The 25,380-nt window shown below is 42.6% G+C and overlaps 1 protein-coding gene across 3 annotated transcripts in view; it reads left to right on the top strand.

Moving 5' to 3' along the window:
• Nucleotides 1-25,380, top strand: part of TBXAS1 (thromboxane A synthase 1) — a 327,489-nt gene that overhangs the window by 69,310 nt on the left and 232,799 nt on the right. For all 3 annotated transcript variants that reach the window (XM_034778962.1, XM_034778970.1, XM_034778954.1), the window contains one exon: nt 16,179-16,272. In XM_034778962.1, the coding sequence (XP_034634853.1) occupies nt 16,179-16,272 (94 nt within the window). The remainder of the gene's footprint in view (nt 1-16,178; nt 16,273-25,380) is intronic.

Raw genomic sequence — 25,380 nt, 5'->3', positions numbered from 1 at the left:
AACCCTGCCCAGGGAACCCCCCCCCCATGGCAGCTGACCCCACCTGGGGAGCCCACCCCAGCTCTCCTCTGCTGAGCAGGCCGGCGCTGCTCTAATTCTCCTCCCCTCCCAGGCTTGCGGCACCAACTGGAGGAGACTTAGAGCGGGGGCTGTGTGCTCCGCAGAGGAGGCAGAGTGGAGGTGATCTGGGGCGGGGAGCGGTTCTCCTGTGCGTCCCCCCTGTTACTGCGGGTGGCCCCCAGCTCACCTCCACTCCACCTCCTTGCCTGAGTGGGCTTTTAGGCGCCCTCAACCACTAGGCACCCTAGGCAGCCGCCTAGTTTGCCTAAGTGGTTGCACTGGCCCTGAGGACAGATGTGGACAAATTGGAGAAAGTCCAGAGAGTCCAGAGAAGAGCAACAAAAATCATTAAAGGTCTAGAAAACATTACCTATGAGGGAAGATTGAAAAAATTGGGTTTGTTTAGTTTGGAAAAGAGAAGAGTGAGAGGGGACATGATAATAGTTTTCAAGTACATAAAAGGTTGTTACAAGGAGGAGGGAGAAAAATTGTTCTTCTTAACTTCTATGGATAGGACAAGAAGCAATGGGCTTAAATTGCAGCAAGAGAAGTTTAGGTTGGTCATTAGGAAAAACTTCCTAATTGTCAGGGTGGTGAAGCACTGGAATAAATTGCCTAGGGAGGTTGTGGAATCTCCATCATTGTAGATTTTTAAGAGCAGGTTAGATAAACACCTGTCAGAGATGGTCTAGATAATACTTAGTCCTGCCATGAGTGCAGGGGACTGGACTAGATGTCCTCTCAAGGCCCTTTCCAGTCCTATGATTCTATGCTTATGTTATGTTTGATACAATGCATGCCTTGTGAGGTATCATTTAAAAAGTCTTGATCTGTTGAACCTTAATATCCTGTTGGATTGTATGTACTATCATTGTATGTGAAGCTATGAAGTATTGCTCTATGTGCTACTGAAATATGCTTTGAAGTTGGGAGATGCCCACAGCTGACCTTTTAGTAGGGACAAATGAGCACCCATCATTGGCCAGGCAGGTGTTAATGGCTCATCAAGAAGAATCCACTATCCCAGAGGCTTCTCAGAGAAGGCACGTACGCCATGGGGGCAGACTAATCCATGTCACAGCAAGGATCCTCCTAGCTGCTGTAAGAAAATATAAAAGAGTGGCAGTGACATCATCACTGGGCGTTTTTCTCCTTTACTCCCACCCCCACCTCCATCTCCACACCTGGAAGATCATCTGGAAAACAGACTTAACTAGTGAGATTGGTCCCAGGCCAGAAGGGAGTCCAGTCTGTGTATTGCGGAACTGTGCCTGTAATATCTGTTTGTTTGATTCAGATCTTGCTTGGTCTGTTAAAGTTAGAATTTAGACTGCATTTCTATTTTTATTTCTTAAGTAACCAATTTTGATCTCTATGCCTTCTATCTATACTCACTTAAAATCTATCTTTCTGTACTTAGTAAATCTGTTTTATATTTTACCTAAAACAGTGTGGTTTTAGTTGAAGTGCTGGGAAAATCTCAGCTCAGATTACAAAGGCTGGTGCATGTCCATTTTCCTATGAAAAAGTGGTGAACTTATTAATGAGCTTGCATTGCCCAAGGGGTCTTGAGCAGTGTAAGATGGTATATTACTGGGGTGCAAGTCTGGGGGGCGGCGGTGGGGTGATTGACTGACTGGTACCTTTCTCTGTATGATTCATGAGTGGCTCAGGGGGCATTTATGTAATACAGCTGGGTGTGGGGCCCCACATGTTGGTGGCTGAGTAATCACAGTGCCCAAAGGGGTGTTACTGCCTGTCACTGGCACAGCTTTGTGAGAGACAGCCCAGGCTAGAGAGTTAAAGGAGGCACAGTGGTCCCACAGTTCCAGGTTGTACCCCGGGGTCCCCGTCACATAGGTACAGTACATTAAGTGCAGAACTGCACATCTAATGTAGAGAAAAACTGGTGCCAAAGGGACAGACAGCAATGATTGACTTTCTTGTATTATTAGAGAGCAATGCATTATAAGCGACATTCAATAGCCTGTCAAACAGCGCAAGAAAGAACAAGACAGAAGCAGGAGTGGAGCTGCTTTATTAAAATTAGCTTTTCCGGTCATGTGCAAAACCATTTCACAGAAAAAGGGGACTGTTGCTGTGTACAGTATGGAACATTCAGATGAATGATCTGAAGAGGAAGCTGTCATGTGATATGACACAGAATAATGCAAAATAGACTCTGTTACAGGAAAGCTGTTTCCATGTCAGCCTGTACATGGTGACTATCTGTCTCAAACAAGAGGTTTTTTTTTAAAGATTTTTAAAATATTAAGGGATGGAATTTTTCTGTGCATTGGAAGAATGACCATAATGGTCTTCAGTGCAGCTGATCGATGAGATATATTGGTCCTGTGCTGCAGGCACCTTTTTATAACAGTCAGTCAAGAGAGGAGCTATTAAAGGGACGCATCAACTTAAAAATTATGCTTCTGTTTGAACATTTTTAACCTATTGTTGTTGCAAGTGATGCCTAATGTTACTGTAATTTATAGCGATTAAAGGGGGAGGAGGGAGTCTCTATTTTTCAATAGTTTCCTGTGAAGTCTGACACTTTATATATACTCAGTTTCATTGATTCCCATTTGTACTTTTGTATAGTCAGTCATTTTCCCTGTTGTTTTGAGCGAGTCTTTCACACAGCAGCAGGGAAGCAAAAAATGTTTCTTTAGAAATAGGGAAATTGGATTGTAAAATAGCAAGAAATCTGGCACAGGGATTCGGCAACACTTGAAAGTATTTTTAACTTATTTTGTCTATATTTCAGGTTAATGCCATCACCTTTAAAGTTCAACTGTTTGCTGTTGTTCTTTGGCCCAATCCTTCACAAATTCTAGTTCCCGCCCCTCCTCACGTAGCAGCTGTTCAGCTATGTTCTCTTTGGCAGTGGTTCTCAAACTTGTTGTCACTAGCGGTCCTTTATTAGTGGTCCACTGAGAGCTGGCTGGTCACATGATGATGGCTACTCCTCTTTGTTTCTGGTTGCTAAATCACATTAAATGATGATAAGAATACTTTCTTGATCTTCCTTTTCCATTTAAGGAATTGCATAGGGAGAGGAAGCGGTCCATGTGACTGCAAATGGGAGAGGAGATGGCCCATGAAGCAATCTCTCTATCCACAGCATGACAAAATTTGGGGACCCCTGTCCAACACTGCTGCTCCCCCCTACAGACTTAGCCCTTCTCAGCCAGAGGATACCAGATCAAGTCATGAATACTGGGCATAGGAAACAAGGGAGCTGGGTTAAATCTGCATCTTCTCAGCTTTGTTTCCATTCCCCTCCAGCCTCCCACTCTCCCTCCGGCTCCATGGGTACCTATCACCACAGGATTACTGTGGGTGGCAGTGCTGAATTGCCCTCCCTCCCAGTCTCTTCTAATGTTTGTCCTCATTACCTAGCATGCTTTGCTGTATTCACTATTGGAGCGTAGGACCCCCTGGCTACAGCCTGCTCCCAATGTATGTTAACCTGTGCAGTAAACCACAGCATCCTGGGCTGGAACTTCATTTTTATGTTTGGCAGTTTATCCCTGTGGGCCCCCAAGCCGGCCACCAGGTGGTGCTATATTATTTTTTTGTTACTGCAGGTTGCTTCAGAGAATGTTGGTGCACCCTGGAGAAGAGCATTGCGTAAGCTCGAAAGCTTGTCTCTTTCACCAACAGAAGTTGCTTCAATAAAAGATATTCCTTCACCCAATTTGTTTGTCTAATATCCTGGGACCAACATGGCTACAACTCTGCATGCTGTACACTAGTGGCAGCTCTTACATTCTTTCCCTCTTCCCATGCCATTACTGTTGGTTCAACAGCCCGCCAGCGTATGGAATTACTCTTCCAGGAGCATTAGTGCCTCCATTGCAATCTCTGTGAAATAAGGCCGACCCAGGAGAGTGACTGTTTATGGGAAATAAATCTCTGTATTTTAATAATTTGAAAAGAGAAAACTTGGAGTGGAAAGTAAGCCATGGAATGAGGAAATGAGGGGTGGGGGTGGAATGAAGAGGAATCTCTGAAGCCTCACGGCAGCTTTCAAGCTCTGGGAACTGCAGAGCTCTTCAGTACTGATTTCAGGTTGTGATATGCTGTCTGGTATGTACGGTATTATGGTAGCATACCTATAATTAAGGGTCTCAGTGTTGCCATTGTCACCCCTTATTATAATAGATTATAACTCAGATATAATAATTAGCTATGGGCTGAAATTGGACATACAAGTTTCCAGCCTAAGAGGCAATTTTTTTTTTTTTTTTGAAACCAGAAGGTTTTTTATTGTAGGTGGGGCTGGTAGCACCACCTATGATTAAGGTTGCACAACACTTCCGATTGTAAGACCCTGTTTTTAGTTGTATATAGCTTTGCCAAATTTTAACCGGTTGGGCTGAAATTTTCCATGCCAGATGTCTCTCAGGCTAAGTTTAAAAAAAAAAATCCATTAAAATAGTTCAGTTCTCACTTACAACAAAGCTAGGAGAAAATATGTTGTTTTGCCTATATTAACAAATTCTTGAGATCATTTATTGGAAATGACTTAGCGCCCCCATGCTCTGGAGAGGAACTTGAAGTTTGGCAGGGGGTGGCCTTTGTGTCAGGGATGTGCCTTTTGTGGTCCCCATGGCCAAGTTATAAACCTTGGAAAAAATCATTTCACACATGCTCAATAGAGACTTTGATTTTAAGCTGCTAAAATCTCTGAAAATTCTGTCTTGCTGAGTGTGTACCATCCCCTTACAGCTTGAGCTGAGCTAGCGTGAGTCTGTCTACCAGGGAGACACACACACACACACAACTATGTTAAAAGAACATTATTAAAGTTCAGAGGGGTAGCCGTGTTAGTCTAGATCTGTAAAAAGCAACAAACAGTCCTGTGGCACCTTATAGACTAACAAATGTATTGGAGCATAAGCTTTTGTGGGTGAATACCCACTTTGTCAGACTCACGTAATGGAAATTTCCAGAGGCAGGTATAAATATGCAGTCAAGAATCAGTCTAGAGATAACGAGGTTAGTTCAATCAGGGAGGGTGAGGTGCTCTGCTAGCAGTTGAGGTGTGAACACCAAGGGAGGAGAAACTGCTTCTGTAGTTGGCTAGCCATTCACAGTCTTTGTTTAATCCTGAGCTGATGGTGTCAAATTTGCAAATGAACTAAACCCACCGACCGCTATGCCTACCTTCATGTTATATCCACCATCAAGTGCCAACAATGCCCCTCTGCTATGTACATCGGCCAAACTAGACAGTCCCTATGTAAAAGGATAAATGGACACAAGTCAGATATTAGGAACGGCAATATACAAAAACCTGTAGGAGAACACTTCAACCTCCCTGGACACACAATAGCAGATTTAAAGGTAGCCATCCTACAGCAAAAAAACTTCAGGACCAGACTTCAAAGAGAAACTGCTGCACTTCAGTTCATTTGCAAATTGGAGGAGGAGGAGGAAACAACCTCCCTTCTGCACCTGTACCTGTGGCAGGAGGATCAGAAGGAGAGGCAGTTTGGAGCCCTGTAAAACTCTGAGACCATCCTGCCTGCCTGCGTCACTTTTGTCTGTCCAATGATAACTGGGCTCTTGCCCAAATCTGTCAGTGCTGGCCCTGGTGCTAAGTGTACAAGAAAGGGTGATGCAAGGAGGCTCACTGCACTACCACTTATGGCGCCTATGCAGGGGCCAGCCACAATTGAAGTTCTTGTGCTCTCCTATGTACCGAGACTGCTCTTTGCCCATACTCCCAAAAATCTGGGAGGTGGGAGCTGGGGCCATTGGCTCCATTCCCTGCCTGTGCTCTAGCCACCAAAACTAGCAGACAGCAGAGAGGGAATGCTTGTTGTGCTTAGAAGGTATGTGAGGCACTTGAGGCAATTTTGCTCCTCCTGGAGCTCCCATGGGTATGATATGAGACCACACTGCCTCCGAACATTAGACTAGGCCTTATTGGCATAATCTGTCCTTAAGTGGCTGTATGTATGTTCAGTTGTTGAGGAATTAAGTACAGGAACTTTAACCCTGTTCCTCTGCAGCGTTGGAAATCCTTGCTGTCCCCAAGGAATAATAGACCACAGGCCTGTGAATCAAACCCACTTTCTTCATGGCAGTGAATAGATACAATCACCAGGCCCCTGGGCAGGGCCCCCTTCTCCATTTAAACTCGTTGCATCTGCAGCCAGTCCAATCTAGGTTTATTCTTATTGGTATTTAGAAATGGTTGAGATGTATGTGGAAACACATGTCATGCATTTGCAAATGGAGTTGCATCACTAGGATATGAACTTGCATAACAATTAGGATGTCTAATTAAGCTGAAACTTCATGTCCTTTTAATTATGCCATTAAGATGTCTAATTACAAAATGAAGACGTGTAATTACAGGGTGACAAAACTTTATGAAATGTTATCCTGCTCACTGGAAATCATGTTTTTTAAAAGAAGCCTCAGTTTATGCAAATATCAACTTTCCTGACTAACGCTGGGACATTCAGAGCCCCAATGATAACGGGCTCTGCCGTAGGCCCTGCAATAGGCAGGCACAAATGAGTATACTAAAAAAAAAATGAAAGAAAAAGAGATTAGTGCGGGTCAAAGATGCCATGTTAACAGTCCGAGAGAGTGAGAGGTAGGGTGGTCTTGTGGTTAAGGCACTACACTGAGACTCCAGAGAGCCTGGTGCAGTTCATAGCTCTGACACAGACTTGCTGTATGGCCTTGAGCAAGTCACTTGAACTCTTTGTGTTTCCATTGCCTCATCTGCTCAGACGGCTATCAGGGGTTCTAAGGGCACCTGTCTCCTAGGAAATGGACTGAGGCCACCAACTCATTTTGCAAAGATACCAAACAGCCACAACACGGCAATGGCTTTTGGTTGCTTCAGAACTGGATCACATTTGCCCTTTGAGATGACACTGGTGAGAGGCTCGAAAGCCCATTATCACAGACATGAATGTTAGCATTTGTTTTGAAAAAGTCATAGCCCTGTTGGAAGAGGCTGCACTCTGAGTACCCACCCTCTGAGAGTAGTGATGAAATATTGTATGGGTCTGCCATACAGGCCTACTCTCTCCCATGGGGCTTCTCTCTGGAGCATAAGGCCTGTTGATTGTGCAAGTGTTATTGGCTTTCTTTTTTTAATTGGATGCAACTCATCAGTGATATTAAAAAAAATTACTATGACAAACCTGCGGTCTTATTATTACCTATCTCTTGAGCCAGCCAGCTCCCTCATGACAACATGCATTACGAGAATTGTTCAGTAGACCAGAACAGTGTGGATTAAAAGATGATTGCTGCCAGATATTTGAGGTATAAATGTACATCTCTACCCTGATATAATGCAACCTTATATAACACGAATTTGGATATAACGCAGTAAAGCAGTGCTCCGGGGAGGCGGGGCTGCGCATTCTGGCGGATCAAAGCAAGTTCGATATAACGTGGTTTCACGTATAATGCAGTAAGATTTTTTTTGGCTCCCAAGGACAGTGTTATATCGGGGTAGAGGTGTATATACATTTACTCTTGCCTGCCTAGAATATCATTAAAACACTAGGTATTTAATCTGGAATAGGAACACTATGGTCACGTAAACTTTGCAGCTGGAAAATACTTTGTCCCTAAAACTGGCAGATTATGTATGTGTATATGTCTGTCTGACTGTCTATCCTATTCCGACACAAAACTCTGTTAAAATGGAGTTAAGAGTCCATATCATAATTTAGAATTTAGATACATTAAAGGGATGCTGTAATTATCCCCAGATCAAGTGTTTGTAACCCCATACATTCATAGATAAAGTTACATTTGAAAGAAATCTATGCTTGTTCAGATATGGAAATACAGAGTTAGGGCACCCAGACAGCCTTCTGTGTCTGCCCTTTCATTGACTCTTAAAAAACTTCCTATATAATAAAAAACTCGCTGCAATCTTGTGCAGAAGGTATATTCAAATACATATTTTGGGGGATTACTGATTATTTTTCCTTACTATGCTTTATAATGCAAAGTACCTCCTTTATCAGAAACCTTAATTCTGTCCTGCAGGGGCATGATGCGATAACCATACAGTTAGGATAAAGGTATTTTAGTGTTTGTGGACCCAGATTAGATTTGACTGATTTTTAAAAACACAATACATTTTAAAAAATCTTTTGCACCCCTGACTTCGTCACACCACATGGCAGAGTTTTATGGCCAGATTCACTGGTACACTTTGGCTGTTTTATCCCATTCTGGAGCAATTCAAAGTGGCCAGAGCATACAGGCCAGTTAAACTGGGTTTACAGCTGCTTTGGTTTGTCAGAGCAAAGCAAAACAGTCAATGTATATCAGTCTCCACCCCCTTCCTGTCCTCCAAATTCCCTAGCTTCTTGCACCTCTCTACCTTACCCTGCATGCACACACTCCTAATTCTCCCTCCTTCACCCTCTACATTCCCTTGTGCACACACATGCATACACCCTAGTTCCCTCTTGCTCCTGGGTTAACCCTTGACTAGATCTGGTAGTTTTTGAAAATAAATTTAGGATTAATGGTCACTTTTTGCCATTTTTTATGAAAGTGTATTTGTCACGAAGAACTGCCCTCTTTTAAAATGGAACTGTTCTCAACGTGTCTAAAACTGCCACGGCCTTTAGGGAAAATGGTGGCCCTCTGTGCTGTGAGGAGGCAGAATCAAAATCTCAGTGGGATAAATGAGAGACCCATTCTCAAATGGCCACCAACAAAGGGGAAGTGTGGTGTCCCATCCCTTTAAATAATGGGAGAGGGCAGCCAGTTTGGAAGAGGATAGTTCTTTGTGGAATTCTCTGTTGCAGAAGAACATTGTATCCTTCAGTCTTTGCTGCAGTAAATATCTTAAGTGCGAAGAATAACTATGTATGTAAAATAACCATTAATTCTAAAAACTTATTCAAATGTAGCCCATAAATAAGATTTTAGTGAGTTTTAACTATATGGGAAATCTGAGGAGTCTCTTGCTCTTATACTGAAGTTATTAGATGCTCCTCCCCTCCCCCCCCCAAAAGAAGTCTGACACGAGGTTTCAGAATTTCATAAATGACCCATTTTAATTCATTTTAATTTCTAAACATTAACAGATTTACATGTAAATTCTCAGACAATTCATTCTGTACTCAGAGTAAGTGCTGTAAATTTGGGGAGCACACACTTTAATTTTTATATATAACAAAGAGTTTGAATCCCTGCTAACTATGCAATTGCTACTGATACCTCTGTTGGGGAGTGAGTGTGTGTGTGTGTACTGATACCTGTGTGTGTGTAAAATAAGCTGGGGGACATATAACACTTACCTCTTTACCAGGGATAAGCCCTATTTCAGCAAAGTATTTTCTGTTTTTCCACTCAGCCTTCAGAAAAAGTCTCTTCTAGTTCCAAGTTTCAGTGGAGTTAAAAAGTGTACCACAATTTTTCTCTCTAAATATCGCTATTTATAGCTCTCAGATGTTGTCAGGTATGCATTGCATCTTCAAAGGAGCTCAGACACAGAAAGAATGACAGAGAAATGTGGGATAATTTCAGTGGTATATTAGAATCCATGATGATTTAATCATAGAATCATAGAATATCAGGGTTGCAAGGGACCTCAGGAGGTCATCTAGTCCAACCCCCTGCTCAAAGCAGGACCAATCCCCAACTAAATCATCCCAGCCAGGCCTTTGTCAAGCCTGACCTTAAAAACCTCTAAGGAAGGAGATTCCACCACCTCCCTAGGTAATCCATTCCCATGCTTCTTTAACTTGCTGGCAAGAATACTGTGGGAGACCGTATCAAAAGCTTTGCTAAAGTCAAGGAATAACACGTCCACTGCTTTCCCCTCATCCACAGAGCCATTTATCTCATCATAGAAGGCAATTAAGTTAGTCAGGCGTGACTTGCCCTTGGTGAATCCATGCTGACTGTTCCTGATCACTTTCCTCTCCTCAAAGTACTTCAAAATTGATTCCTTGGACCTGCTCCATGATTTTTCCAGGGACTGAGGTGAGGCTGACTGGCCTGTAGTTCCCCGGATCCTCCTCCTTCCCTTTTTTAAAGATGGGAGTACATTAGCCTTTTCCCATTCATTCCAGGGCCTCTCCCAATCGCCATGAGTTTTCAAAGATAATGGCCAATGGCTCTGCAATCACATCAGCCAACTCCTTTAGCACCCTCGGATGCAGTGCATCCAGCCCCATGGACTTGTGCTTGTCCAGCTTTTCTAAATAGTCCTGAACCACTTCTTTATCCACAGAGGGCTAGTCTCCTCCTCCCCATACTGTGCTGCCCAGTGCAGTAGTCTGGGAGCTGACCTTGTTCGTGAAGACAGAGGCAAAAAAAAGCATTGAGTACATTAGCTTTTTCCGCATCCTCTGTCACTCGGTTGCCTCCCACATTCAGTAAGGGGCTCACACTTTCCCTGACCACCTTCTTGTTGCTAACATGCCTGTAGAAACCCTTCTTGTTACTCTTAACATCCCTTGCTAGTTGCAACTCCAAATGTGATTTGGCCTTCCTGATTTCACTCCTGCATGCCTGAGCAATATTTTTATACTCCTCCCTTGTCATTGATTCTTGAACAGTATCTTCTGATGTAAACGGTTTACACTAAATGATAGAAAATGTATTGTTAGTACTCACATAGTGGGGGGTTGATGGGGCATTGCCACCTCTGTTGTTTATTAATTTATTATCTCTTAAAGGCCAGAAGCATTATCATACTTATTATTAATTATTATTATTTATTTTCCTCTCTGTCTTTGCTGTGTATGTGTCTTTTGTTCTCCCTATTGTTCTTTTGCACTCTGATCTGTGGAGGGAAACTCACATTTCAGACAGCTTAAATCAGCATTACCAACCTACAAGAATTCACTTGGCATGTTAACTGTCTTTTAAGATTTGTGCTCAATACCCAATGGTGGCGTCTTGCTCTCAAAAGTCATTTGAATGTCTTCTAGGAATTATTGAATTGTTTATTGATCTTGTAATTATTCTTGTGTCTCTGGTTCCGTCTGATGTTTGCCACTTTGTTAAAAATTTAATACCATATTTTAAAATAGTTATTTGGAATATGTTTGCAAATATTGAAGTATATTTGGTATGTTTCTCCCTTCATTGAATTTGCTTTCCCCTTGCACCTCCATCACAGTTTTTTCTTCCCCTACCTCTCCCCCCCCCCCCCAATCTTTTGTCTTTCTTAAAGAAATCTAAGAATCCCCTTGTTTTTCTCTGCCATTTGAACACCTGGGGAACTGCCCCAACCAAAGATGATAAAATAAAATTCTGAGTACATTGACTCTTTCTTCATTCCTGCTCTGTGTGCAATTCAGAGCTGTTAATGTAATAGAATAGCACTTCCTGATGATGGTTGCATGCGGAGTAGCTACTCTGGTGCCCCAGACACTATATCTAATTCCAAGACTAAAAACTATGTTAAGATGGAGTTAATGTAATTTCAGGGTAAAAGACATTACAGAGATGTTGTAATTATCCCAAAATCAAGCATTACAAACCTCAAGATATTCAGGGTTAAGGTTACACTTTAATAAAATCAAACATGATAAAGTATGGAAATATACAGATAAGGCATTCAAACAACCTTAACTCTGCCCTGTAGTGACATAATTTAATAACTGTACAATTATTATGATAGAGGCATTTTAGTGATTGTAATCTCAGATTAGATAAAATTTATTTTTAAAGACATGGGCAGTTTTTCCATATTTTTTCCCACTTAGGGCCTCCATAGTAGGTATGAATTCCAGCAGGGGCTACAAATCATCTACAGAAGTGGTTCTCAAACTTTTGTACTGGTGAGCCCTTTCACATAGCAAACCTCTAAGTGCGATGCCCCCCTTATAAATTAAAAACACTTTAAAATATATTTAATACCATTATAAATACTGGAGGCAAAGTGGGGTTTGGGGTGGAGGCTGACCGCTCATGACCCGCCATGTAATAACTTCGTGACTCCCTGCGGGGTCCTGACCCCCAGTTTGAGAACCGCTGATCTACAGCAGGGCTTTATTGAACAGCCTGGCTGCCATAGCAGAGCATTCAGGGTAGCACTACCATGTGCCCCAAAACTCAGGCAGCATTATCAACAGACTCACTCTCTTAAGTTTCAGAATCTGAGCTCCTGCCCAAGTTATGACATCTACACAGCTATTTTAGCGCTGTAGGGTGAGCCCTGCTAGCTAGAGTCTGTCAACCTGGGCTCTGAGATTCACTGCTGCTATCTGTATAGATGTACCCTGTATGTAAAGAACGGTCTCTTAGCATTGTACAGAAGGTCTATTAATGACTAGCCTTTCCAGACTCCCTCCTCCTTCTGTATGCTGTTTATATTGCTATCCACTTCATAACCCAGCAGGTCCCTACCCTGGGGTGTAGGCAACTGTTGTCATTCCTTCCCCCATGCCCTTATTTATAGATAAGGTAACAGAAGGTGACAAGGTGCCCTTAGGCAGAGAAGGGAATAGAATTCCCATTGTTAATATGGTAGATCTAAAACTCATCCACTTAGGCAAACTGCCTCTCAGAATGAATGTATCAGATCTATGTGCTTGGCTATCCTGTCTGTGACCACTGCTCTAACCACTAACCCACTCTTCCCTCCCAGAGCCAGCAACAGAACAGGGATCCTGATTTCCCATATGTCTCTCAAAGAGCTGTGTAAATCACTGACAAAATGTATCACATTCCCATCTAGTAGCTCAGGGGTTCTCAACCTTTTTCTTTCTGAGCTCCCCCGCCCCCAACATTCTGTAAAAACTCCACAGCCCACCAGTGCCACAACTGTTTTTCTGCATATAAAAACCAGGGCCAGCATTAGGGGGGAGCAAGCAGGGCAATTGCCCAGGGCCCCATGCCACAGGGGCCCCACAAAGTTAAATTGCCCAGGCTTCGACTTGAGCCCTGAGTGGTGGAATTCAGGGCCCCAGGCTTCAGCCCCACACGATGGGGCTTCGGCTTTCTGCCCTGGGCGCCAGAGAATCGAACACTGACCCTGCTTGGCGGACCTCCATAAATCTGCTCACGGCTCCCCTGGGGGCCCTGTGCCCCTGGTTAAGAGCTGTTGTAGTATCTGATCCACATAGAAGATAATAGCCTACTAGCACCACTTGTTACTTCTTAGCTCAAGTGATAAAGGTCTGTGCTATGGAGCTGAAGGTCTCCCGTTCACACACGGCTGATGACCATTGTGTAGAAGATCCCTATGGTTCCTGCTTTGTTTAATTAAAGATTATATCATTATGCATGCACGGAAGTAGGCGGAACTAAGGTTGCCCTGGTAATCATAATGCTGGGATTTCCTAGCTTTCCAGTGCTTGGCTTTGCAACCTTAATGTTATTTTAATATAGCTTTTTTTGCTATGTAATTTCCCAGGTTGTTTGAAAACAACCATCACTTACAGGGTTTTTTCCCTGCAAAACTGAGGAAAAGCAACTAAAGTAGCAGAAATGCCTTACAATTATAGGGTGTCTGAATATGTGTGCGCGAGCATGGCAATATTTTTTTCCCCATTCACCCTGCCTTCTGAGTCATTATGTGCCAGCGCTCAGCGTGGCTATGTTAGTGCTCTGCTTACCATCTTGTTGTAAATCATGTTTTTATACCTTTTGAAAATCTACTTCAAATGTAACTGGAACAAAGAGCATCAGAAGACGGCTGCATCCCCGAAAAAAAGGCCGTTATGTGGAGCTGCCAGAACATTCTGAGGCTGACAAAGATGAGATGCTAATGAAGGGGTGAATGGTCTCCACACTTGCAGTATATTTTCTTTCCAGTGCTCTCATGAGAATCAGTGCTAAACTTTGAACACGGTTTGTGCTAATTAGCTCTTTTTTTTATTAAATATTAGTTGATCACATCATCTCCTTCATGCAGTTTGCTCAGTTTTATTTCATTTTGCAATACATGAAGATCTGTGGTCTTGGTAGCATTGAGAGAAAATGCAGTGTAATTGTGGATTGGATAGCTATGAGTACCAAATCTGATACATTGTGACATATAATGTGTTTTAATGATCATTCTATTTATATTTTCAAATAAAAACATCAACAATAAAATACAATAAAATAAAATAAAAGTAAGTATACACTAGTCTAAAAAAATGTTTTTGCCCCTTACTTTATACACTGAGGATATGTCATATCAAAGTCCCCAAAATGAAAAACACAGCTTAGACAAATCTTAAAATAAAAATAATCAGTTTTTCTCTTTTTTGGGGGTGGGTGGGAAGCAAACAGCTAACATATTATATTTTCAAGTTAAAACAATTTTCCTTCAAGAGTCTTGGCCATTGACATAAAAATCTCTTAATTTTTGACACAGTTAAATAGGCCCCCCCAAGTCAATAATATTCATAAAACATATAGTAAATGTGGACTTGTATGCCTTCCCCCCTTTTCTTTCTCTGCAATTCCCTGTCACGTTGAAATTGTGCTCTTGCATGAACCAAAGATAGTTTCAGAGTAGCAGCCGTGTTAGTCTGTATCCGCAAAAAGAACAGGAGTACTTGTGGCACCTTAGAGACTAACAAATTTATTAGAGCATAAGCTTTCGTGGACTACAGCCCACTTCTTCGGATGCATATAGCTAGAGACTAACAAATTTATTAGAGCATAAGCTTTCGTGGACTACAGAAGTGTGCTGTAGTCCACGAAAGCTTGTGCTCTAATAAATTTGTTAGTCTCTAAGGTGCCACAAGTACTCCTGTTCTTTTTTCAAAGATAGTTTGTTTCTATTCAGACTTTGTGCTCCCACAGGGTTGTCTTGTCATCTAAAAAATGTTGCTATCTAAAAATGATCAAACATGTACTCGGTAATAATAATTTCTTTTTAAATATCGTCACAGAGGAAAATCAGCAGAAGTTGATATATTATAAGAAATCATTGGGGGATAAAAAAATACAAAATACCACTAACTAGATACTTTAGTCTCACTTTGTTTTGCTGGGCCCAGGAGATCCAACTCTCTATTCCCATTTCTAGTTATGGAATATTTCAGCACCCAGAATTCTTTTACACTGGGAGAAAAAAAAAATCAAGATATGACACAAAAGATGGTTTCTTCCGAAAAGTCTTTTTAGAGTCAACTGTTCTCCCTTTTATCCCTTTTTTGTGAAGGGGGAGCACGCACCTTCTGTCCTTTAGTTAAGAGCAGAGCAAAGCATCTATATTTCACCTAGGGCTTTTCAAGTGGAGTGTATGAAGGTTGTGTGACTAGCAGACTCTTCCACAGAGGATCCTTAAACTGAGAACTGGGGCCCAGGGGTCAGAACTCATTGGAATTAGTGGGAGTTATTCTATTGACTTCAGTGTGCTTTGTCTCTATAGTGTTACTATTTGGTTAAAGCTTTATCAGGTATCTGGCTAACTACAATTGTTCATGTTCGTCCCTGGCAGATTTCACTACCTAAACACACCACTCCTATTTAAAATTGATTTTGGTGTAAAGGTTTTAAGTGTTGTGTCTTACGATGCGCAGCCACAGGATTTCACTGTAGATGCACCTGGGAGTTTTTCCATTGGTTTTCGGTTCTTCCTATTTTATCTTGTTTTACGTTGCTGACTAGTAGCTGGCAAATCAATTAATCAGTACATCTGGCACAGAAGCTACAGCCCCCTGAGATACTGACTGTATCTTGTCTCTGGCACTGCTGATTCCAGCTTGAGTTCTTGCACCAATGCTCTAAATGGGCAGTGGTGGGGAAGGGAATTGACCACTCCCCTGTGCCACCAGTCAGAAACGAAATGCCTGTTCTAACCTCACTTATGTTATGGCAGTGTACTTTCATTGACTTCACAGGGGTTTCTTCTGATTTATCCTGGTGTATCTGAGAGCAGAATCAGGTGCCCCAAAAGTTTCCAGGCCTAGATATGCTGTGTTGAAGAATCTCTTTTCTCTATGCTCCTCGGGCATCAATCCACTAGCTTTTGCAAGTGTGCTTAATAAATGGAGCTGCAGAGCAATGCTGCTGCGTTGACTGTGCCATTTGTCTGATTGCAGAAAGCATCTCCTCCCACTCTTACTCCAGGAACTCTATTTGATCTAATTCCTCTGGAAAGCCACATGGTGACTACATCCAACATTAACTTCTTGTCTATTTAACCCCTTTCCCAGGTACTCCACCTCTTCGTTCTCCAGGCTGGAGAGGGTGGGTATCAGGCATCCTGCACCTTTGCCTTTCATCGGAAACCTGCTGTTCTTTCGCCAGGTAAGAAGGGTTTAAATAGGTATCTATCCAAAAATGTTTTAAAAGAGCAGGGGAGATGGGGGAGGAGGGGAAGGGAGAGAGTGAACTTGTAACTACTGATCACTGCTCTTTGAGCATCTTCCTGGGGACATAACAAGCACAACTCACCTTTCTGACCAGAAGGAACATAGCAAGCAGCCACCTATAAGAGGCACTGATTTAAGGACAAAATTAACCAGACAGAAAGAAAGGTGTAAGCTTCTGAAGCTAATTACTTGAGCTTTTCCAGGAAAGTTCATGACCTTGGTGGAGTAAGCTTGGTTATGTGAATAGAACAGATTATATTAACTAGCTCTGACTGGTTTGTTCTGAGCGGTTTCAGTTTATACAGCCCTCTGTTGCTAATTGTACATGTTTATTTCAAAGCATGTAACTTTGTCTACTCCCAATCAAGTAAATGAAGTTAGATACCATTAACTAATACTGCTCCCTGTCCCCAGTTTTAAGGTCTTTTTTGAGGGAGGGGAGTTTTGTTTAGTTTTATTTTTGTTTGCTCATGTACAACAAAAGAACTGTTTCATCGAGAGAAATTTTGTTTTATGGTCTGATTTCAATAAAGCTCCCAAGGACCCAATCTCTCAATCTGAGTTTACAGTGGAGCACCATCATTTTTCAGGTATGGAGTGTTAAAGTCTCTCCCATTCACATTGGTGGCTTTCCATGTTGTTTTTCAAGATTCCCAAGCACTTTGTGAAAGAAATCTGGAATAACTCCAGTGTTCAGGCCATATCCTCCCCCCCCCCCCCCCCCCCGCCGAACAAAAAGGCTTAATGTCCAAGATTGTCTGAGAGATGTTAATGAGAGTATAGTTCTTTTTGCTGTCGAAGTGGTTACACTGCCAGTATCTGATTCATTATTTGTTAAGGCATTTTGAGATACCTGGAGTATTAATGTAAATCCAAATGCAATTCTATGGTGAAACTAATTTAAATAGTTGTTTTCACATGTGCACCTAGTTTCAACCAGGAGAGAATTTAAAAGGTTGGATCACCTTAACAAGGACAGGAAGGCAGTAATGAGACATGGAGCTGGTTTGAAACCAGCCCAGAGACTGAAAGTAACTAATCTCTTGTCTCTTTGATGACAAAGCACAATTGATCCCTTTGCTGGCACTTTTTCAGCAACAGGCTGACAGAGAACTGAGTCACCCTCTTACCCCTAGAGGGAGTTGCTCTTGAACAGGGTTGAAGCACTGATGAGAGTAGTGTGGGGAAGTTTTCACTGCTGTTACCTCAGCTTGTACTTAGACAACTTTAGTGAAACTGGTTTCTTTTATGTGCACTAAATTAACATAAACAATATAATGAAGAGAAAACACATGCTATTTTTTTAAAAAATAAAACAATTTAAAACTGATGTGCAATTACAGTTTTATGTTCATGCATGAGTAGTTAGAAATAAGAATTCTGGATGGGATTTTAAACCGTGCTTAAGTGTCTTAACAGCACAAGTCCCATGGATTTGCAGTCCTAAATCATTTCGGTTCTTTTGAAAATGACTGTTCTGTTGTGGGTGGGCATGATCAGTTCTATCACTGTCAGTAGGAGCTAGGCACATGTCGTATTTAGTCCAGGCTCTTTGTAATTTGTTTTTCTCCCCTGATACGTTCTTCTGTATTTTCCTGTTCTGTTTCTTTGATTGTTTTCTCAGAAATAGTGCCCATAGCAACACACTGGTAACAGGAAGACCATGTTTGTGCTGCAGGCTGTTTTCTAATGGTAACATTTTCACATACACATGTACTGTACTGAACTCAAAAAAGGACATCTCCTCCTCTCTCAGTAGGAGATAACCAGAGGCAATATGTCATCTTACTGGGAACTAGGATGGATTTTATGGACTAGTTGTAAGGGCACAGCAGCAGTTTGATGGCTGGGTTAGTTTCTAAGGACAGCTCAGATGCAAGAAGTAAAATGCTTGTACATCCCATCATCATGTATAGAACAAGTAAAAACTCTTTGCACTTACATTTGAGATGCAATAATGTGATTGTATATAAGTGATCTTATAAACAGCCTTTCTTCCAAGCCTCTTTGAAAGGCCGAATCCTTCTCCCTGTATTCAGCATTGCCAACCCCCTGCATTCAAAAATCATGTCAGGCCTGCCAAAATCATAAATGGTTTAAAAATCATTAGATTTTAAAAATATATATTTTAAGGTTTTTTTGTTTGCTTTCTGGATTTTGGCTGCACAGGTCACATTTTCAAGCTTTTCTTTGCAGCCATGAAGGCTAGAAACTTTTTTAAATGAACGCTGAAATTCTCCCATAATCTCATAAATCCAGGAGCTGGAGTTTTAAGAAAAACACCAAATACTACAAGACTCACAATAAAATTGTAAGAATTGATAACACTTATGCTTACTTGTATAGCTGAATAAAATCTATGGGTCTGATTCTCCTCTCATATAAATCATGTAAACCAGGTGTAGCTCTAGTAAAGTTAATGGGGTTAATGCCAGTTTTATTTCATCATATAAGTGAGAGGAGTATCAGGCCCTATCTCCCTTTCTCAGATTGCCTTGAAATGAGTGGGAAGTATTACTAATGTGAGTAGGATTTTGCCCAGAGTGCTTCTTTTTTATTATAAACCTACAAATCAAATTTCTGTTACAAAATTCAAACATGTTTTTCTATATCTCTTCTGTTTAAACAAAAACACTTTATTGAAGAGCATGTATTGTTTAGTTTAAAAAAGTAAATGTAGTGTTTGTGAAATCTCTGGCTGTTGGCTGGAATGAGGGTCGCTGCTATGAAGTGTCGTTTGAGAGCTGGAAGATGGTGGGTGTCAAGGGTGGATGGTGGGGGAAGAAATTTGTGGGGAGGTGCAAGGAAATGAATAAAAAGGTAAGAGCTGACTTGAAACAGCAAGTTGTTCCATTACTCGTAAAATCCCACTTCTCTTTTAAGAACGGGAGAGAGAGCGACAATAACACCCTGAAATTAAAACATACCCAAGTTAATCTGCTAAAGAAAAGAAGATATGGAATTATTGCAGTCCTGCAGCTGGGAAATTACCTCAGAGTCCAAGATATTAGATTAAAAATACTTCGATTACATCAGAACCATTTGCAGTGGGCAACATCTGCTGCAGGAGTAAAAGTGATTATGCTGTAAAAACATCGTGTTTAATTTTCCCAGTAACTGAGCAGGAGATTTGCAGCAGACAGAAATGCAATTTCACCAGGAACACTTGAGTGTTTCTCATCCTCCCCTCAACGATCTTGCATTTTTCTTACAAATCTGTGGGAAAACCAATGGGTTTCCTCCCCACCCCCCACTTGGAAGCATAACTGGATACACAAGGCATACACAGAGCACACAAACAAAACAGGGCATTAGAGCCACAGGCTATTTAAAAATTGAAACTCTTAATTCACAAGCTAATGGTTTTATTATGTGACAAATACGTTTAAAACCTAACATATATAACACGGCCCTTCCCCCAAGGAGCCAGAGAGAACACTTGACCTGTTGCTCTTGCAGTGTTATATCCCCTCCCCCTGTCCCTCGCCCTTTTCGAAGAAAGCAGTTATCAGTTATGCTGTTTTAAAATGTCATTATCTTGACATTTTAATGGTTCTAGTAATCGGGTACTTTACCTGTGGGCACTGTGTACTATTCAACTTGCTGCTGATCTTTGCTGAGCTGAAATATGTCATGTTCTTGGGGTCGTTTTTTTTGTTGTCATTTTTTTGTGGGTTTTTTTTTTGGTGGGAGGGACTTTTATAGCCAATTGTATCTTCTAGACTGTTGGGTGAGCTGCTTTGGGTCCATACATTGGCATGCTTATATTTTAGTTTTTCCCCATTATTCATTTGAAGCTTCAACCATGCTTGTGACTGGTTGTGTGCTGCCTCCCTGCCTTGCATTTTAATGAACGACATCGCTCTTTTAGCCCCTCTCTCAGCATGGACAAGATGCTCTTTGTTTGCTCTGTTTATTCCTGCTTGGGTTACTTGTCGTTCCTGGGCTTCCCCTGAGCAGCCCTCTTCTGCTGAATGGAAAATGGGCACTGTATGGATGCTTTGTCTCCTTCAGTGTTGGATTGGGCTGGGCTGAGCAGTTTTATGGAGTGAAGGGTGTGGGGAGAAACAAGAGATCAAATGTGATTCTTTCCCACTACATATCTGCCCAAAGCATCCTTTGATATGCAAGTCAAAGAAACAAACAAAATGCAGGGCCCTTGCCATAATGAAATTAACTCCTGTCTAATTTTTGAACTAGAAAGCAGCACATCAGTGTTTGGAGACAGAAGCTGCAGCATTGAGTGTTCTGGAATTTAATGACACAGCACGTAAACCAAAGCAAGGTTTAAGAGAGACAAATGGTGAGGAGAATGGGAGGGAAAAAAGGGGGAGCTCACAACTAACCTATCAGCCTGTGTTAATTGCAGGAGTAATATAGCTTTGCACTGATAGTAAAAGCTTGCATATGGTTTTGTGTTGTTTTGTAGAGATAAACAAGAAGAGAGGAATGGAATGGGGAGTGTTTGTTTGCCAGTTGATTGATATTTAAGTGGGAACTGGAAAACAAGGCCTTGTCATAATGAACAGATCTCTCATTATCTTTCCCGTTTGGTCATGGACATATATTGTGGGTTGACACTGTATCCTGTAAAAATGTTACTGGGTGGTTTTAGTCATCTCCAATGCTTTGGGAAAATTCTTTTCACATTAGAGGCCTGTTCATATATTTCTACTGAATGAAACGCATGCATTACAGATACAGCCCTAGCCTCTGCACAGAATGCTGTATTGTACTGGGCCTTGATTCGTGGTATGAATGTGCATATATCTGTGTATACATTCTCTCCTCTTAGCTATATCAATCTCCTTTATTTTGATTTGCACTTGATACTGCCTCCCTTGTACAGGACCCAGTCAATTTGGTTCTGCACATGGTCTAATAGGTTTAATTTTTAAATCTGGTTTTATACAACCCTAGAGCTCTTGAAACTAAGGGGTTGTAAGTTCTAATACTGTACAAATATAGGCTAACAGGAATGTAAGAACCAAGCAGGAGAAGCAGGAGCTCTGTGTGTCTTCCTTACGCAGTGCCCCAATGCTGATCTGTTGAACTGCTATTACAGTTCTGGGCTTCATTTGAACAGAATTGTGCTCAAATGTGTATTAATGTTGTACTGTGCACAGATGGTTTAGGTTTAGACCCACTAATTTTCACATGTGACTTTAAATATCAATTTGAACTCTGGTCTCCAAGAGGAGAGTGGCTACTATGTTGCTAACCCTTTGTGTAACCTATATGTTTCAGCAGTCTTAGCAAGATAGATTTATTTGAGATAGTAGTCTTTATAAAAATAGGTTATTTCACAATTCACAGTGATGTTAGTCTGGCTTGACTTTCTAAGAATCAGTATGGTATTAGTAAATTACCATTTAAGGGATAGGGAATGAGCAAATGTGCTTGCACATCAGAAAGAATTCAAGGTTTGTTAAGTTTCTTTATTTTTGACTTACAGTGCAGAAAGATGTGAAATGCAACGTACATCCATCTCTGGTTACTTAAAAAAGTTATCTCGCAGGTTTGGTAATGGAAAATACTGCTTGTCAACTCTAGATTGTGGTCTGGTTCAGATCTAGATCCAGCTGGTAATGAAAGTTGTTACCATAGCTTGCTTGGTGCTAAGTGAAATGAGATTGGTGGTCTCAGTCTAGTTCCTACGGGATAGATACACACATGACAGAAATAAAAAGAAACGCCCCCACAGCAGGCACAAAGTGGTACCCTGGTTGGCAGTGGGGACTGAACCACCCTCTAAATCCTAGAGGTGGCCTATTCAGGTCAGGATTAAAGCATGTTGATGGGGCATTGTGGGGAAGTTTGCATTGCTGCTGCCTGTGATATACTGATGAACCAAGAAATTGTACTGAATGTTAGATTTTTTCAATTGTGAATATTACATTTTGCGAGGTGCTTCATGCTCAGGATAGGTGGCAGAGAAATGAAATAAAAATTAAATATCATTTTTGTTTCTAAATAGAGGTCTTTATTGTTCTCAGGCTAGCCACCATCAAATTCTCACACTTGCATTTACTTTGATATACCTTTCTCATACATGAGAACACTTTAGTATGAGTAAAAAGAACAGGAGTACTTGTGGCACCTTAGAGACTAACAAATTTATTAGAGCATAAGCTTTCGTGGACTACAGCCCACTTCTTCGGTGCATACATCAATGACAAGAGAATGTATATAAAAAGGGAAATGTTTGGGGCCTGCCCCGTTTTATTTAGTGATGCTCCTTTTTGAAGAATACATGTGGAAAACTTGAAGGGAACTTGTTGATGATTTTAGGCCCAGAGTTTGCAGTGGTTTTATTCTTTTTCTTGTAGCACAAAACCTTGAGAGTCCCCTGACTTTAGGAGTTGGTGATAGAATTGCGAGAGCAGCAATGAGGCCCAAGTAAGGGTGCTGAGCATAGTATTTTGTTACTCACAATCCAATAAGGTGAAGAAATCTGAGGGGAGTGAGCACTGAAAGCTGCTAGGCTAGGAAGAAAACAATGTCCCCAATATTCATCATAAAGGCATTCAACAGCTGTCAGCGAGAGGTGATGTTTCATGGGCACCTTTGGAAGTATTTCTGTGTCACTGGCTAGGCCTCATGCTTGTCCCTGTTCTCCCTTTCTATTAAATGCAGCTCTTTAACACACTCAAGTAAGATACTGTCCCTAACTGGCAACAAGAGTAAGCAGAGACCATAAAAATAGCCACAGGGCACATCTAGGGTGACCGCCTTTTCAAAAGGCAAAAGCGAGACATATGCAGGAGCCCCACCCCCTCCATGGTTCCACCCCTGCTCCTCCTCTTCTCCCCCAAGACCCCACCCCCTGGCTAGGCCAGAAGCCAAGAGCTGGGCCGTGGTAAGAGCCACCGGGTTGCTTGGGGAACCCCAGACCCTCCACCTGCCCTGGGCGGGGGACTGGGATTCTCGAGAGCAGCCCCTGGCCCGTGTCCCCGTCTAAGTTTCCTGTAAGCTGTGCGGGTGCGCAGCAGCCTATTAAGCACTATGTAGGTGCTCATGGAACCTGTCTGGCACCTGCCACGGCTGGGGAAGGGGTGCCCCTCCCTTGGCCCCAACCCAGCCCTGGCCTGGACCTGCTGTGGCTGGGGCGCCCCTCTCCCGGCCCCAACCCAGCCCCGGAGCTGTCACGGCCAAGGGAGGGGCACCTATCCCGCGACCCCAGCCCTGGAACTGGCGCAGCAGGGAGAGGTGCCTCTCCCTCCCCACCCCCCGCCCAGGTGCTGCTGCTGTGGGGAAAGAGAGCTGGGGGCAGTCCTCTCTCCCTGCCATAGCCCCAGGGCAGACTATACCCCAAACCCCTCATTCCTGGCCCCACCCCCAGACAGAGCCTCACCCCCCAATCTAACCCTCTGCGCCAGCCCTGAGCCCCTCATCCTTGGCTCCACCCCAGATCCCTCACCCCCAGCCGGAGCCCTCACACCCCTACCCTCTGCCCCAGCCCTTGCCCCCACCCACACTCCAAACCCCTTGGTCCCACCCCCACCACACATCACTTCCATATTGGTGCACATAACAAAATTAATTCCACACATGGGTGGGAAAAATTAGAGGGAACGTTGCTCCCCTTCTGGGGCATGTCACCTAGGGCAGGTGGAGGGTCTGGAGCTCTTCACAGTGGCCTGGGTTCCCTTACTACTGCCCAGCTCCAGCTTCTGGACTGGCCATGGGACAGGACCTTGGGGAGGAGAAGAGGGCGGGGCCTCATAGCAAGGGGGCCTAAGGCCCACCTCAGCCCCCACCCCCACCCCAAACACACCAGGAAGAGGCTGGCGCTGCCCTTGAGCCTCGGGCAGGTGCGGAGCAGTGCCGCAGGGAATCAGGACCAATGCTGTCCTGGAGTCATTCAGCCCAGGACTGGGACTTGAATTCTGCATTTTGGGACTGTCCTGCCCCATTCAGGACGGGTGGTCACCCTAGGAATATCATTTGGGTTCACTTGATTGCTTTTAAGCACCTATGCCTTAGCTCCATCCATCTATCCCCTTTGAGCTTATTAACTTGTACGCAGTTCAGAGACATGCTCATACTGATGAGGCATGCATATATTTCGCTGTGCTCTGTGGAAGCCTTTCTATGGAAATGCTGAGTGCTGAGGCGCCCTGCATTTCTGTTAGCAGCGCTCGGTGCCCTGCTGGATGAAAACCATAACTCTCTCTTTTTAAAATAACAAGCTTGCAAGAAGCTAGAAACTGTAAATAAAACATACAAAGCAATAAGCAAATGGGACCAACTCACATGTGACTATATCGTGAGAGTGGAAGCTGCTAGAGATTCAAGTTTTGAAGCTAGTTGGGCAGTATTATTATTACACGCTTTCTACTACTTGGCCCGGCATCTGTCACCCTATCAGATGCACTGTGTATGTCTATGCTGCAAAAAACAAAAACAAAAAAAGGGGCTGTTCTTAATTCAGGTGAAAATAGCAGTGAAGGTGAGACAACTCACCATGTTGCCTTGTCTTCTGGGTTAAAATAGCAGTGAAGACATGGCAACTTGGCTTTTAACTCAGGTTAGGAGCTTGAATTCTACCCTAGGCTCTCCTATAAACTTTAACTTGAGCTGCTAACCCAAGTTCAAAGCTGAGTTGTCTTATCTTCCCTGCTATTTTAACCCATGTTAGCTAACCTGAGCTAAAAACACACTTGTTTTTTCAGCCTAGAAATAACCCCCAGTCAAAAACGAGTGGATGGGGTCTCCCTTTGGTGCCAGAGAACAGCTATGTAAAAGTGGTCACAGTTTTGCTGGTGAGCTGTGTAATGCTTTCCTTAGCTGCTCTTATTGGCAAGCTGGTTTTGTGTAACTATAGAAGCTTATCTTATTAAATGCTGTGGGGAGTGGTGCCTCAGGGGACTGCTAATAGGATATGGAGGACTTCACCTCCACAATGGAAGGAAGAAGCTTGTTAAGTGGTAACATTGATGAATGAGAATAGGGACTCTGTACTCCCAGCTTTGCCATTAACTCCCTGTTTAATTTAGGGCAAGTCACCTAGGCTGAGATTTTCAGTTTCCAATAAAACTAA

This window comes from Trachemys scripta, chromosome 1, assembly GCF_013100865.1.
Source record: "Trachemys scripta elegans isolate TJP31775 chromosome 1, CAS_Tse_1.0, whole genome shotgun sequence".
In the NCBI taxonomy this organism is placed as follows: Eukaryota; Metazoa; Chordata; order Testudines; family Emydidae; genus Trachemys; species Trachemys scripta.
The sequence above is the reverse complement of the archived record's forward strand: the minus strand, read 5'-3'. Positions and strand labels throughout refer to the sequence as shown.